General features: G+C 43.2%; 1 protein-coding gene across 1 annotated transcript in view; it reads right to left on the bottom strand.

Annotated features, from left to right (window-relative positions):
• CCNY (cyclin Y) overlaps positions 1–14,405 on the bottom strand; it is a 1,275,181-nt gene that overhangs the window by 52,193 nt on the left and 1,208,583 nt on the right. Inside the window, exon 9 of the mRNA XM_044066715.1 lies at positions 7,296–7,458. Coding sequence (XP_043922650.1) covers positions 7,296–7,458 — 163 coding nt within the window. The remainder of the gene's footprint in view (positions 1–7,295; positions 7,459–14,405) is intronic.

The following is a 14,405-nucleotide window of genomic DNA, read 5'->3' as shown; positions in this document are numbered from 1 at the left end:
TTGGCCGTATAGTTGCATCTCTCGCATGTATTTGTGTTTTGTGGGAGGAGGAGAGGGTTGTCTGTGTACATGAGGCAATTGTAACATTGCCTCAATATTCCCAGGTTCACCAGCTGAGCAGGAGAGGACATTAGCAACTGATCCCTCGACATGCTAGAAGGAATAGACAGAAAAACTTAAGAAAAGGTTCTGGGGGATGTGGGTGACCGAGAAATGGGGTTTGCTTTTTTGGGGTACTTTCTATAACAAGAAAGTTGGCAAATGAATGGACTGATTAAGAGCCACAATGGATACCACCTTGAGCATGCATGATGGATTGGTCCTGAGTGACACCCTGTCCGCATGAAAGATGATGAAAGGCTCCACTGCCATAAGGGCCTGTAATTCAGAAATCCTTCTAGCTGAAGTAATTGCTAAAAGGAAGGCTGTTTTCCAGGAAAGAAATTTTAAGTCTGCAGTTGCAGCTGGCTCGAAAGGAGGTAGAGTGAGTTTCTCCAATACTAAGTTATGGTCCCAGGCAGGGGTTGGTGCTCTCCTGGGTGGTCTCAAGTTTTTGGCCCCTCTGAGATACTGCTTTAGAAGAGGATGAGAGAAGGGGGGGGGTCTGCATTGTAATGAGCTGAAATGGCTGAGGCATGGATTTTTATGGAAGAATAAGACAGGCCCTTGTGAAGCATCTCAGTTAAGTATTGCATAATCTGAGGTAAGCTGGGCACTGCTGTGCTCATCCCTTGAGACTGACTCCAGGCACAGAATCTTTTCCATTTGTCTGCATAAGGTTTTCTAGTACTAGGTCTTCTAGCCTCCAAAATGACATCCATCACAGGTTTGCTGAGGGATGCTAAGGGTGAATTTAAGTGATTAGTCAAGCTGCAAGATTCAATGTTTGGAGCTGAGGGTGCAGAAATTGGTTCTCCTGCTGAGACAGTAAGGAAGGTATCTGAGGCAGGTGCCACGGAGGAATGTGTGACACACTGTGCAGGAGTGGGTACCAGTGTTGGCGAGGCCAGTCTGGAGCAATCAAAATCATTTTTGGTTTGTCCTGTTTGACTTTTAGTAGTACTTTGGAGAGCAAAGGCAGAGGGGGAAAGGCATAGACTGATAGGCTTTTCCAGCTGAAGGACAGAGCATCCACTTTCCAGGCTTTTTTGTGAGGAGTTCTTGTGCAAAATTTGTCCAACTGGTAGTTCTGGGTTGAGGCAAAAAGATCTATGTCTGGGCTCCCCCATTTGTGTGTCAACATGTTGAAAATCCGTGGTTCCAGTTTCCATTCATGAGGGTCCATGATATTTCTGCTTAGTTCATCTGCCAGAACATTCTGCTTTCCTGGCAGGAATTGAGCTTGTAGTTGTACTTGGTAGCTCAAGGCCGTGTTCCACAATGCCATGGCTAGTCTGCAGAGGGGGTAGGAATGTGTACCCCCCTGCTTGTTTATGTACCACATAACCGTGGTGTTGTCTGTTTCTATCAGTAATTGTCCTGGATGAAGATAGTCCTTGAAGGCTGTCAGTGCATTCTGTACAGCTAGCATTTCTTTTTGATTGATATGAAGGTGCATTTGATTTGGGCTCCATTTGCCCTGAATGCACTTCCCTTTCAGATAAGCCCCCCATGCATAGTCTGATGCGTCTGTAGTTAGGGTTTGGGCGGTGTGAATGGCAGTCCCTTGTTTTGGTGGCAGGCCTCTGCCCACCATAGGAACTCTAGGCGCAGGCAAGGTATGATAGGAATCATTGTTTCCAGGCTGTGACAATGTTGACTCCATAAACTTTTTAAGTACCACTGAAGTTTCCTCATATGCAGTCTTGCATATGAAATTAGAAGAATGCATGAGGCCATGAACCCCAAGGCTTGCAGTATTTGCCTTGCAGATAGCAGTGTTTTTGTGGCCACCTGTTTGAAGTAAGTCACCAAATGAATTTGCTTTTCTGGCGTAAGGAAAGCCATCTGGGCAGTTGTATTCAAGCTTGCACCCAGGAATGTAATCTTTTGAGAGGGTAACAGTTGAGATTTCTTTTAGTTTATGGTATACTCTAGACAGGTTAGAAGTCTTTTTACAAACGCCAGATGTTTTAGAAGAATGGCCTGGTTTTCTGCCTGAAATAGACAATTGTCCAGGTATGGATATATTTGAATGTTTCTTTGCCTGCAAATTGCAATTACTGGAGCCAGGCACTTTGTAAATACCCTGGGCGCAGTAAACAAGCCAAAGGGCAGTGCAGAGAACTGATAATGCATGCAGCCTGCTTTGAAGTGTAGGAATCTTCTGCAAGATTCTCTGATTGGGATATGCAGGTAAGCCTCTTTTAAGTCGTGAGTTGCCAACCTGGCATCCTTGCCTAGCATAGGAAGTAACTGGTGAAGAGTCAGCATCTTGAATTTTGGAATGTCCAGAAAGGTGTTTAGAGTAGACAGGTCCAGAATTGGATACTATGATTTGTCTTTTCTGGGTACCAGGAAAAGTCTGGACTAGAAACCTTGTCCCTTTTCCTCTTCTGGTACTAGCTGAAAAGCCCCCATGTTTAGGAGGGAAAGTTCCTGTTTCTGAACCTCTGCCCACTGATTTGGGGGCAGGTCTGGCCACCCGTTTGGAGTTGGCAGCGTGTGGAAATGAAATCTGTATCCCTGGAACACTATATTTAAAACCCATTTGTCTTGGATTATAAGTTGCCAGTTTCTTGAATGAAGAGCCAGTTTCCCCCCCCAAAGGGGCAGCTAAGAGGTAAGTGCTTAGTAATTTCAAAGGGAAGTCATTGAGACTGTTTAGCATAGGGTGATGCCTTGTTGTTTCCTGATTTGGAAGTGGAAGCACCCCATTGCTTAGATCTGAAAGTCCCTTGGGACTGAAACCTGGTGGTTTTGGAATGTCTGGGTTTGGCCATAGTGGCTCTGGAAGGAGCTGGAAAGGACCATTTCTTAGTAGGCCAATGCCTACTACATCTAGGAGGTTGCACTTGTAAGAAATCTTTCACAGTTTGCATAGATTTAGCTTTATCTTCCATCTTTTTTAGAACTTCTTCAGCCTTATTGCCAAATAAGCGGTCCTGCTGTAAAGGAGCATCCAAAAGTTTTGCTTTAACATGATCAGGCAGAGACTGCGCCTTAAGCCAAGCATGCCTTCTAAGCACAGAGCCTGTAACAGCAGCCCTGCAAGAGGCCTCTAAAGAATCAAAACCACATTGCAAAGTATGTCTGCCAACTTCTTCAGCTGCATGCAATAAATCCTGCAAATCTTTATTCTCCACACAGTCAGAAATCAACATCATTTTCTGTTTAAGCAGCCCCATGATATGCTGTTGATATTTTAGCATATGGAATTGACAATTTAAAGCCCTGATTGCTAAGGTTGCAGAAGTATAAACCTTTTTACCCCATCTATCCAGCGTCTCTATCAGAAGGGGTATGATTTTTAGCAGGAGAAGCCTTAATGCCCTTGGGCCCCTGAGAAATGGTTTCAGGGTCTGCAATAGGGTTTTTAAAAAGGAATTTGTGGGACTCAGGAACCCTGTAGTATCTGTCTGGTTTGCTAGGAGCTGGAGGCAAGAAATCAGGGGCCATACTGGATTCCGAAAACACATCAAAAATATCTAGTACAGGTGGTATAGCCAAAGGCCTATGCTGAGGAAGAAGGAGGAAATCCCTAAGCCTCTTTTGGGATTCAGAGAAATCCTGACTTTCCCAGTGGAAATTCCCCCTTAAGGTATGTAAAGTTTCCCCAAAAGAGAAATCCTCAGGCGGAGAAGCAGAGGGAATCTGCATCAGAGTCCTCATAAGTGGGTATGGACAAATCCAGATCATTAGAAGAGCCAGAAGAAACAGAGTCCTGTTCAGAAGATTCATAGTCAAATTTAATCCTAGGCCTCTTGGAGGGAGGAGGTTGACTACCCCTGATTAGAGTAATTAAATCTTCAGCCATTTTGATCATTTGTTTTTTAGGCATAGAGGCCTGAACATGTGGCCTGGTCATCAGTTTTTTAGACATAGATCGAGATTTAGGCCGTAGCACTGAAGTTGGAGTCGGTTTAATATGCAAGTCTGTGGGCCTGAATACACCCTCAGAAGCCGGTGCCTGCTCAGTGGCTCTGGACCCATCCAAGGTAGAGACATCTGCGGGTTCCAAATGTGAAGCATCTCGCAGCATACCGGACTCCAAATGGGTCTCAGTAGAGGCCTGCAAATCAGAACTGGCGACTGGCTTAGGAGAAGTGTCGTCGGCAGTTTTGGACCTCAATGGCCTCTCTCTCTCTCTCTTTTTCTTTGCGTTTTTTCAGAATTCCGGTAGTCGGATGGCTGACCGACGCCATTTCTGGATAATTAAACCGAGAACCAAAATATTTTGATGCAACAATGTACCGTCGACGGATAGTGCGCGGATTAAATAAAGCACAAAACTGACAGCAAGGTATGTCATGGTCAGGGCCTAGGCAAGGAATACAGTACAAATGAAAATCCTTATGAGGTATTTGCTTCCCACAAGTAATACAATTATTAACTTTTACTGACATTGGTAAGGAGCAAGAAAAAGTTTCCCCAATGGGGTACTTAGCTTTAATTTGAAGACTTCAGTTCTGAAACTTGAAAACGAAAATTTCAGGAGTCGGCCGACCGGCATTTGCGAACTGCTTCTGCTTCGGGCACTGCGCGGCAAGAAAGACTGATGTAATGGTGTTGGCTGCATGTTTTATACCCCTGACGACCTGATGTCATGGAAGAAGGGACAGCAACCGACACAGGACCCAAGACTTTGTTAATCAGGCCGACTGAGGGCAACCTGCCAGCAGATTACCCAAATGTAATGACTGCAACAGTGAAACACGATGAACATCAAACAATCTAAGTCCACATAAAAACAGCAATATGCCACCCATCATAAATCTGTCTAAAACAAATAATCCAAGTCAACAAAACAAGCAATGCACAACCTAGCAAAGTCAGAGCCACTTTGCTCAACTACTATTTAAAGTACAATACGAATTGGTGGAGTTGGTTATACAGAAAAAGTTAAAGTTCTAAATGCCTGTGACAGGCAGAATCACACTAAATTGCCTTACTCATAATATAGAAAATAAGCAACAAAAAACTCAATAGAGCACACCAACTAACAGCTATACACATAAGTTTAGTCTCATTAGCAAGTAATGCCCAAAACTAGCCTGACAGCCTTCTTCTGTCATAAGATGCACCAATAAACTAATTTCAACTAGAACTCTCTACTTTAACCAACCATGCTAAACAGTGGTCATTTGCCTATTGGCTGCTATCAGTGCTGGTTTCAGTGCAGCCACACAAAGCTAGGAATCAATGTCCCTTTGCTCCTTCTCTCACCAGAAACTAAACAGTAGCACCAATCCCAAGCTGGTTCTTAAGAAGCAGGCAACAAGCACTTTGGTGATCAGCAGTCTTGACTCAAATATTCTATGGGTCTGTAGACGTGTTGGAGCTTTCTTTTAGTATATGCCCTGGATAGCATGTACAGGAGCTCAGTGCAAGAAATCTAAAATTCATCAATATGAGACTTTTCATGATGCTTTATTCCCTTATTCATCTGCCTTGTTCTAGACCTTCCACTGCTCCGTTATCTGTTATACCATAACTGCACTGTGCTTCTCTTACAAGGAAGCATGGCGATCCATTGACCTTACCTGTTATACCTTAACAGCGCTGTGCTTCTCTTACAAGGAAGCAAGGTGATCCATTGACCCCTACCCATTATACCATAACTGCACTGTGCTTCTCTTACAAGGAAGCAAGGTGATCCATTGACCCGTACCTGTTATACCATGACTGCACTGTGCTTCTCTTACAAGGAAGCAAGGTGATCCATTGACCCTTACCTGTTATACCATGACTGCACTGTGCTTCTCTTAGAAGGAAGCAAGGCGATACATTGACCCTTACCTGTTATACCGTGACTGCACTGTGCTTCTCTTACAAGGAAGCATGGCGATCCATTGACCCTTACCTGTTATACCGTGACTGCACTGTGCTTCTCTTACAAGGAAGCATGGCGATCCATTGACCCTTACCTGTTATACCATGAATGCACTGGGCTTCTCTTACCGAGAAGCATGGCGATCCATTGACCCTTACCTGTTATACCGTGACTGCACTGTGCTTCTCTTACAAGGAAGCATGGCGATCCATTGACCCTTACCTATTATACCATGACTTCACTGGGCTTCTCTTACCGAGAAGCATGGCGATCCATTGACAGCAAATCTACCAAATGATAAGTAGATAAAAAGAAAAACACTGCCAAAACAACTTTCAGTGAACCTCGAACAAACATAACTTTTGCAGAGGCAAGCCCTCACTTCCCCAAATTCATATATACCTACAATGAGAAAACTCCACTCTTGGCAAAAATGATAGCAGGAGCTTTTCTTTAGCCTACCTGAAATTAACAGATGTGCTGTAAATACAGCTCCTGATAAACTCCATTACCCCCATCAAGATCACAACCTACCCACTTGTTCACACCACCAGATGCTCCTATTCTCTGGTTCAGCCCCACTGAACATTCTTTTTCTGTCACCAGTTCCTTAACACATCTGAGTTCTTCCTCCAGCTGAGTCAGCACTGTACAAATTCTATACGCCATTCCTCCTCACAGTTTCACTAGACACACCACAACTTGCATACAACACCTATCTTACTTCTTCACCACATCTCTTTTCTTCCATTCCTTCTTTCACCTAGGTGCCAAAAGTCAGGGTTCTTGTTTATCATGCTGTTTAACCACACTTCTTGTTGCACCCATCGTAACACAGAATGTTCAAAACTGAGTGAAAGTAAAAATTAGTATAATCCTAGAGAAAAGACAAGAGTTGATAGAGAGCTTTTAAAAAAATCAGAATAACTCATAAAATACCAATTTAACAAGAAACAGAGAAAAACAAATCTAAACAAAAATATAACTACATTTAATTCACTGCAGCTTGCTTTTTCTCAGCTCACCTTCAATCTCTCATTTGCCTCTCAACACAGTACTCTTCTACCTACCGGATCTACCTACCTTATTTCAAATGTCTTAGGAGGAGTCATTAATAACATCCTGAGCTGTTTCTACAAATGGATCGTGCCATTAAGTTCATGTAACAGTACATAACCATATAGTGAATTACAGTATTGTACTTCTGGCACCTGTTCAAATATATAAAGTACACGCCTGCCAGACAGGAGGATAACCTGGGTGATTTTCTTGTGGAAAAATTAAAAAAAAAATTCAGGAAGCTTGTCACTAACAATATGTGAAAATAATCTCATAAACCATTAAAATAGAGATCACATCTTACCTCAAGTTTTTGCGCTCTGTCCCTGCTTAGAGGTTCTAAGGGAAAGCTCAGGTTATTTGACTCAGCTAGGGATCGCAAGTCAAAATAATACTTGGCGTAAACACTTGATGGGACATTAATGTTGAACTGCAGAAGCTCCAAAAACTGCCTCTCCAGCTCATTCCTGAAACAGAAAAAAAAGACTGTTAAAGCTACTCAGGATGAATTCATAAAAAATAAACAACAAGCAGCAAGTGTACATTTATATGACAGGTGCCAACTCAACTTTAATTGGGGTACTATCTGTATATTACTTATGGTGGGGGGATGGCCCTATAGAGCCCAGAGGCTTTTCAATATAGAAGACAATTCAAGGCTGCTAACAACATTGGCAGGTGTGATTATTGTATGATTCTTGGTTTCCTGTAAAATCCCTAACTTCATGCCAGCACTAGGATTCACCATCTGCAAAACCCATCATACTATGTAATGCAATTGTAAGACTCTACATAGGTCTAAAAAAGTGTTTATGTAGCACATAATGTTTTTATTAACTGAAAACTTCTACAGCAAAACTATATATAATGGTGGGTCACAATTATTAATCTGATTAGCTCATTCATTCTTTAGACTTCTGGTAAAGATATCACCTTACTAATTTGGTATAAACAGTATCCAAGACATTAGAAAAAGCAGTAGCTATAAGTAAATGGACTGAACAAAGCACTTCCTAAGCAATTTTTACTGTTCCTAACATCTCCATTTATGAAATAGGACTTACAAGATGGATGCCATCTGAAAGTTCTTCCAATAGGAAGCCAATAATTGCCGGAAAATAAAACAGTAAAAGTCAGTTTGGTTTAAATTTAGATCTTTTCTGAACAGTATTCTGTGTGGATGTCCACTAAGAAAAATCTGGAAGAAATAAAAATAAAGTGAAGAAAAATGGAGAGGAGAAAGTTGTGCTGGAGAAAGAGTCTACAGAGACTCCCTACAAAGCAGACTAGTGTATGGTGCAGTTGCAAGATACATGGATTACAACTTTGAAGTGGAAATTGCTTAGAAACATCCAGAGATTTTAAAATAAGTGGGACTATAGAGAAGCACATAAACGCAGATGGAGAGAGAATGGAAAAAGAGAAGAAACAGTGAAGAACTACTGTGATGTAGTGTTACAAACATCAGAAAACAAGAGGAGCTCACATAATGGTTAAGGTCTTTGCCTCCCATGCACAAGGCACAATGTTCAATCCTGACCATCAGCCAATACCTTTCTGGAGTCTGCATGTCCTCCCTGTGTTTCTGTAGGGTTCCTCCCAGCTTCGAAAAACATGCTAAGTGCTTCCATCTCAAACTCACCAAAGAATGGTATGGGCAGCAGTACAGACTCTACATGGTGCCCTACAGGGGCATCTACTCTACAGCACAGTATCCCTAAGATAAGGGAACATGGATGACAGACATACATGGCTTGGCAAGAAACTCGAGGTAAACTGGTGATTCAGTTTTTGACTAATGTCATCAAATGGGCATTTCTTGGTGGTAAGTGGGTTGACAACACAACCTTCTCTGACCTACGCCAGAGACCCATGCTAATGGTGGGAGGGGTATATGTGCCCCTATTGGCCACTGAGTGACTGCCATAAAGCCCTGGGTCAAAAAGCTACTGGCTGACCAGTGTCCAGTTGCCCAGCTTGGATTACCAGAGACAGCTCTTTTGAGCGAAAGCTGGATGTAAAACCAATCAACCTGCCAAACATGAACTAAGAATTGCTACACTCACAATAGATTCACTGACAGAATGGAGCTTGGAAGTGCATGACATAATGGTATGGAAGAGGCTGGACATCCCATGTATCCAAGAGACAAGATGGAAGGGAAGTGCAGCACAGCCACTTGGCTTGGGATCAAGAGTCTACTTCTCAGGAGGTGGACAGGCTAGAAATGATGTGGGAATTGTGGTGAGGGAGAGGGTTCAGGATGCAGTGAGGAATATTATTAGAATTAGTGCCAGCCTCATGGCAATCAGACTTCAGTCTAATGATAGGATAGTACTCATAATCTCAGCCTATGCCTCACAGAAGGGTTGTGATAGTGAAGAAAAGTGTGCATTTAGACAGCAGTTGCAGGACCTTCTAGATAAAGCAGGAAAACATGAATTGGTGTTAATAATGGGTGACTTGAATTCACACATCAGGACAGATAGAACAGGATTGTGAGGACTACCTGGGTCCACATGGATGGGGCATCAGTAATAAAGGAGAGGTTAGTCTAGACTTCTGTCTGGCAAGTGACTTGATAGTTGACAATAGCCAACACATGGTTCAAAAAGACAGTCAAAAGATCACATACAAGAGTAGCCAACATGCAACTCAGGTAGACTTCCTCCTAGAATGGAAAGGGCACTGGGGTAGAATCAGCAACTGCAAAGTTATCTCCAGTGAAACAGTCAGCCCACAGCACAAACCACTAATTACCACAATCAGCTGCAAGCAGTGGGCAGCAAAGGCTCGAAGGTCAACAGAGATCAAGGTGAAGACTTGGAAGCTGACTGGACAGAAAACAAAATAGTTCAAGGAATTTCTTGGACCTCTAGCTCCTCAAGAAAAAGAGAAAATAGGTGAAGTTGTAAAAGAATAGCAGCACCTCAAAACAGCATGGGTGAGAACTACAGAACAGATACGTGGCTGAGCCAGATATGGAAATAAGGTACAAAAGGAAAGCTGGTGCTGGAATGCAGAGGTCCAAGAAATCATCAAAATAAAGAAGAAAAAGTGGGAGAAAGAAAAGACGGACCAGGCTAAGAAGAAATAATGGTTGGCTAACAAACAAGATAAGAAAGGAGTTAAAACAGCAAAGAACATGGCATCAAAGGTAATCAACCAGCTTCTGGAAAGTGACTCACTAGGTGGCACAAAGAAAGTTTATCAGGTTGCAAGGCAAAGACAGAAAAATGAAAGGAGATAGTCAGACACTCTTTATAACAAAATGCCAGCAACAACCTGCTCATCAGTCCACAAGATATCAAAGGCAGAAGGAAGAACTGATTCCAGCAGCTTCTGAATGAAGAAAACTCCACAGAAGCTGTACTGCCTCAGACACAGCCTATGATGAGAGGAGGAGCTCAGCACAGAACTTGTAAGAACAGCACTAAAGAAAATGAAGTCAAGGAAAGCAGCAGGTTCAGATGAGGTCACAGCAGATATGATAAAGATGCTGGGTGAGATAGGGGAGAAATGGCACCTGTGGGCACTCACAGCAATGTGGAGAGAAATACATATCCCAGATAACCGGAGAATAAGCATACTAGTGCCAGTGTTCAAGAACATTAAGAAAGGCTCCCCTGCACCCTTGTAGCAGAAGAGTGTGGATCTAGCCTTGTCTGAGCTGGGGATTGCTGGGGGAAGATTCGTTGTGTGCTATCCTATTGGTAAAATTGCTTACAAGGGTTTCATTTTGTTTGTATTTAAGCCTTTCGTTTGCACACCACAGGGGTTAGCAGTGGCCTGTATCGACATAAATGCCTTGAAACACTATTTTCCCCAGACATTTGTCAGTAGAACCCTGCCAAGCTTCCCTGCAGCATTATAGGCAACTCAGCTGTCCAATGAGCAGCGTTGCTACGCCTATCATTCACAGCCTTCAACTGAATAACCCATGTTATTCCTAGTGCATAAAGTGGTCAAATTAGCCCACTCCCTTCCCTAATAGCACATACGGTAAAAACCTGCTATAATGGATAGGCAGTTCCCCATCATTTTCCCGGCCAGCCTGACTGACATGGGAATACTAAGCCCATGTAGGAATTGTCTTATGTACTCGTAACACCAAGAGCACTTGTCGTTGCTGAAGGCAGAAATTGAAACCAGGAATTCCTGGTTTCAATTTTTGCCTTCAGCAACGACAAGTGCTCTTGGTGTTACGAGTTGTTTTTTTGGGCTCTTTTCACACTGTATTTGATTCTAATTGTCTTATGTACACTGACAACCACTTACTCCTACAACAAACAAATACCCTATGTGAGACATGTAAGTACACTATAAAAGTGGAATCATTTCTCTCACATAACAACAAACTGGATAGGCATCTCCATAGTGAGGACACAGATGGTCTCATCACCAGGCTGGACAAGGAGAAGGTCGCAGTCAGCTGTCTGTAAGGTGCCAGGTTCTGTCACATCACGAATGCATTGAAGTCACTCAAGAACAAGCACAGTCCATGATGGGGTGAATGATGCGAGACTCACCTCTCTGGCCTAAATGAAGAGAGACATGACTGAACTCTCAGATTATGTGTCCCAGGCAGGTATGACCCTAGCCCTAAGCAGCAAATTACCCTCACCTAGGATGACGCCACAATATAAACAAAAAAAATGATAGACTTCAACAATTGGCTTGGCTTAGCTTCTGGTGTCAGTCCAGGGGATCCAGTACCTGTCAGCCAGGGGTGACAAGGTCGACAGGCCATGCTGCTTTGCCAGAGATGGTCTGCACTTTTCTCCGCTAGGCTTTCAGATACTGTTAAGGTGCTTGCCTCCCCCATAGTGCCTTTTTTAGGCAGTGTCAAAATAACAAAATTTCTGACTTAACAAAATCCACTCGAGGCAAACTCGAGAGGTTCTGCTACTTAATGCTAGGAGCCTAAACATGAAGCTGCACTCCCTAGAAGCACTCCTCACCTTGGGAGATGCTGACGTCTGTGCAGTCACTCAGACATGGTTCAAGGCCACAGAAAGCATCCTGGCCGTGCAAGGCTAAAATGCCTTCTACATGTTCAGACCTCAAAATGAGCATGAAAGAACAAAAGGTGGAGGTGTACCCATCTTCATTACAGCCAAATACACCTCAAGACTGACCAAACAGTATGACTCTGTCAAACTACTCCATGCCCAATTAACTATAAGCAAAATACCCTGCCACATTACTGCTAGCTATAGGTCCCCTACTATGAACCAAGTAAAGCACACCATCTACCTGGACTTACTGGAATCATTCACCGTAGAGCCCAACACCTTAGTCATGGGTGATTTCAACTATCCATCAACTGGGAGACATACACGAGAGCAAACACATTCAGCCAGAGGTTCCTGGACTTTATCAGTTCAAACATTCTGGAAGGGACAGTCTGCACCCCACAAAGTGCTCAAATGTCTTAGACATAGTACTCACCAATATGGGGAGTAACTGCACTCACCCCACCCCCCTCCTGTGTGATGCCTTCCCTGGTAAGGTGAGATCGTAAAACTGTCTTGTTCGAAGTCACTGTTGGGCATGACACCCTCACAGGAGCGAAAAATCTCAAAACTTTTCCAAAGCAAAGACTACTAAGCGATGGTATAAAAAAGTTTATACTCCTCCCCACATTCACAGACAACGACTCCTATGCAGAGGTGTACTGAGATGCCCTGTATAAACACTTAAGCAACTGTACAGACTCTGCTGTACCTGACCAGATCAAAACCAAGTTCTTCCGTAAAAAAAAGCTACTGTGGTGGGCCTCAAGTATAAACAGGTTATATAACAAGAGGAAGAAACGTATGTCTAAGAATAAGAGGAAACTGACTCAGCAGAGGAAGAATTCCCTTCACAGCTTGAACAAGCAAATCAGAAATCTTGTAAAATCCTCTAAAGGTAATTATGAAGATAAAATAGCATATCTAGTGAAAGAAAATCATAAGGCATTCTTTAACTACATCCAGAATCTAAAACGGAATGCCCAGCTATGTGCCGAACTGGTTGTAGATGGTTACTGCACTGGAGGAAATTGTCAACCTGCTACCTGACAGCTATGGTATAAACTTCACCCCCTGGCCCCATTGGCCTTACCCCAAAGCATACCTGACACCAGTCATCTGCCTAGTATCTCTAGAGATCAGGTCATAACCGCACTCTCCAAGGCTAAAAACACAATCTCACTGGGACCAGATAACATCTTAGTTTGCTTACTAAGCAATCTAAAACAGGACATAGCAGACCCACTTAGCATTCTCTTTAATCATAGCATGAGAACTGGCTTTGTAACAGCGGAGTGAAGAACAGCAACAGTATTCCCCTTGCATAAAGGGGGCCATCAACTGCCCTTGGAACTACAGACCCATGACTCTAACCAGTCTCATCTGCAAGGCCATCCCAATTTGGCTTCATTAAGGGTAGATCATGCTTATTAAACCTAGTAGACTTCTACTAGAAAGTCACCAAAGCCCTGGATGAAGGTAAGACAGTGCATATCGCCTATCTTGACCTAGCTAAGGCTTTCAACACAATCCCCCACTCTGGTATCATTCAGAAACTCTCCCAGCTGGGGAATAACCCTTATGTTATTAGATGGGTACCCAACTGGCTCATTGACAGAACACATACTGTCAAAGATGGTGACTCCACCTCTACCAGTAGATCCATCACCAGTGGCATACTGTGTTGGGGCCTTTACTGTTTGGAATATGTTTCTCAGAAGTCCAAGCTAAAGTATATGGCCTTTGACTTACCAAGTTCGCAAATGATTGCAAATTATGTGGAATCATCAAGTCTCCAACAATGTTAACATATTACAGGAAGGGCTAACTCAGACAAATGATTGGTGCCAAAGCCACAGTCTAAACGTAAAAAGTGCATTATAATTCCCTTTAGCAAAAGGGAATTCCCCACTAATTACAATATTGATAACACCCCCTTGAGGTCAAACCTAGTAGTTTGAGACCTGGGAATACAGGTAGATAGCAATCTGAACTTCAACCACCAAGTTTCCACGGTGGTAAGGAAAGCCTTCTATGCTGCACACCTCATAAGTAAGGACACTGCATCCAAGTCTAGAGACATTTATGGAGGGTGGCCAGGCAAAGGAAGGAATTAAGCAATTGAACCAGCAACAACTGAACAAGCAGGGAAATGGAGACCCAGCTGCAAAGCCATCTGCAAGCACTGTTAACTTTAGAGACAGGATGACAGTAAAAAACCCCTACTTTGCTCCAAAATAAAATATTGGAGAAAAACAAAGGGACGCACAAGGGCTGCTCTAAGAACTGGCAGAGAAAGTACAGTTTTGTACCTACCATAAATGTAGATGTTCGAGTGCTCACCCTGCTGCAGTCATCATACTTGGGTTATCCTGCCGTCAGGCGGTCCCGCAGTCAGC

Source organism: Protopterus annectens, chromosome 3.part1 (assembly GCF_019279795.1).
Source record: "Protopterus annectens isolate FY-2018-M chromosome 3.part1, PAN1.0, whole genome shotgun sequence".
Classification (NCBI taxonomy): domain Eukaryota; kingdom Metazoa; phylum Chordata; order Ceratodontiformes; family Protopteridae; genus Protopterus; species Protopterus annectens.
Note: the sequence above shows the minus strand (reverse complement) of the source record. Positions and strands in the feature narration are given on the sequence as shown.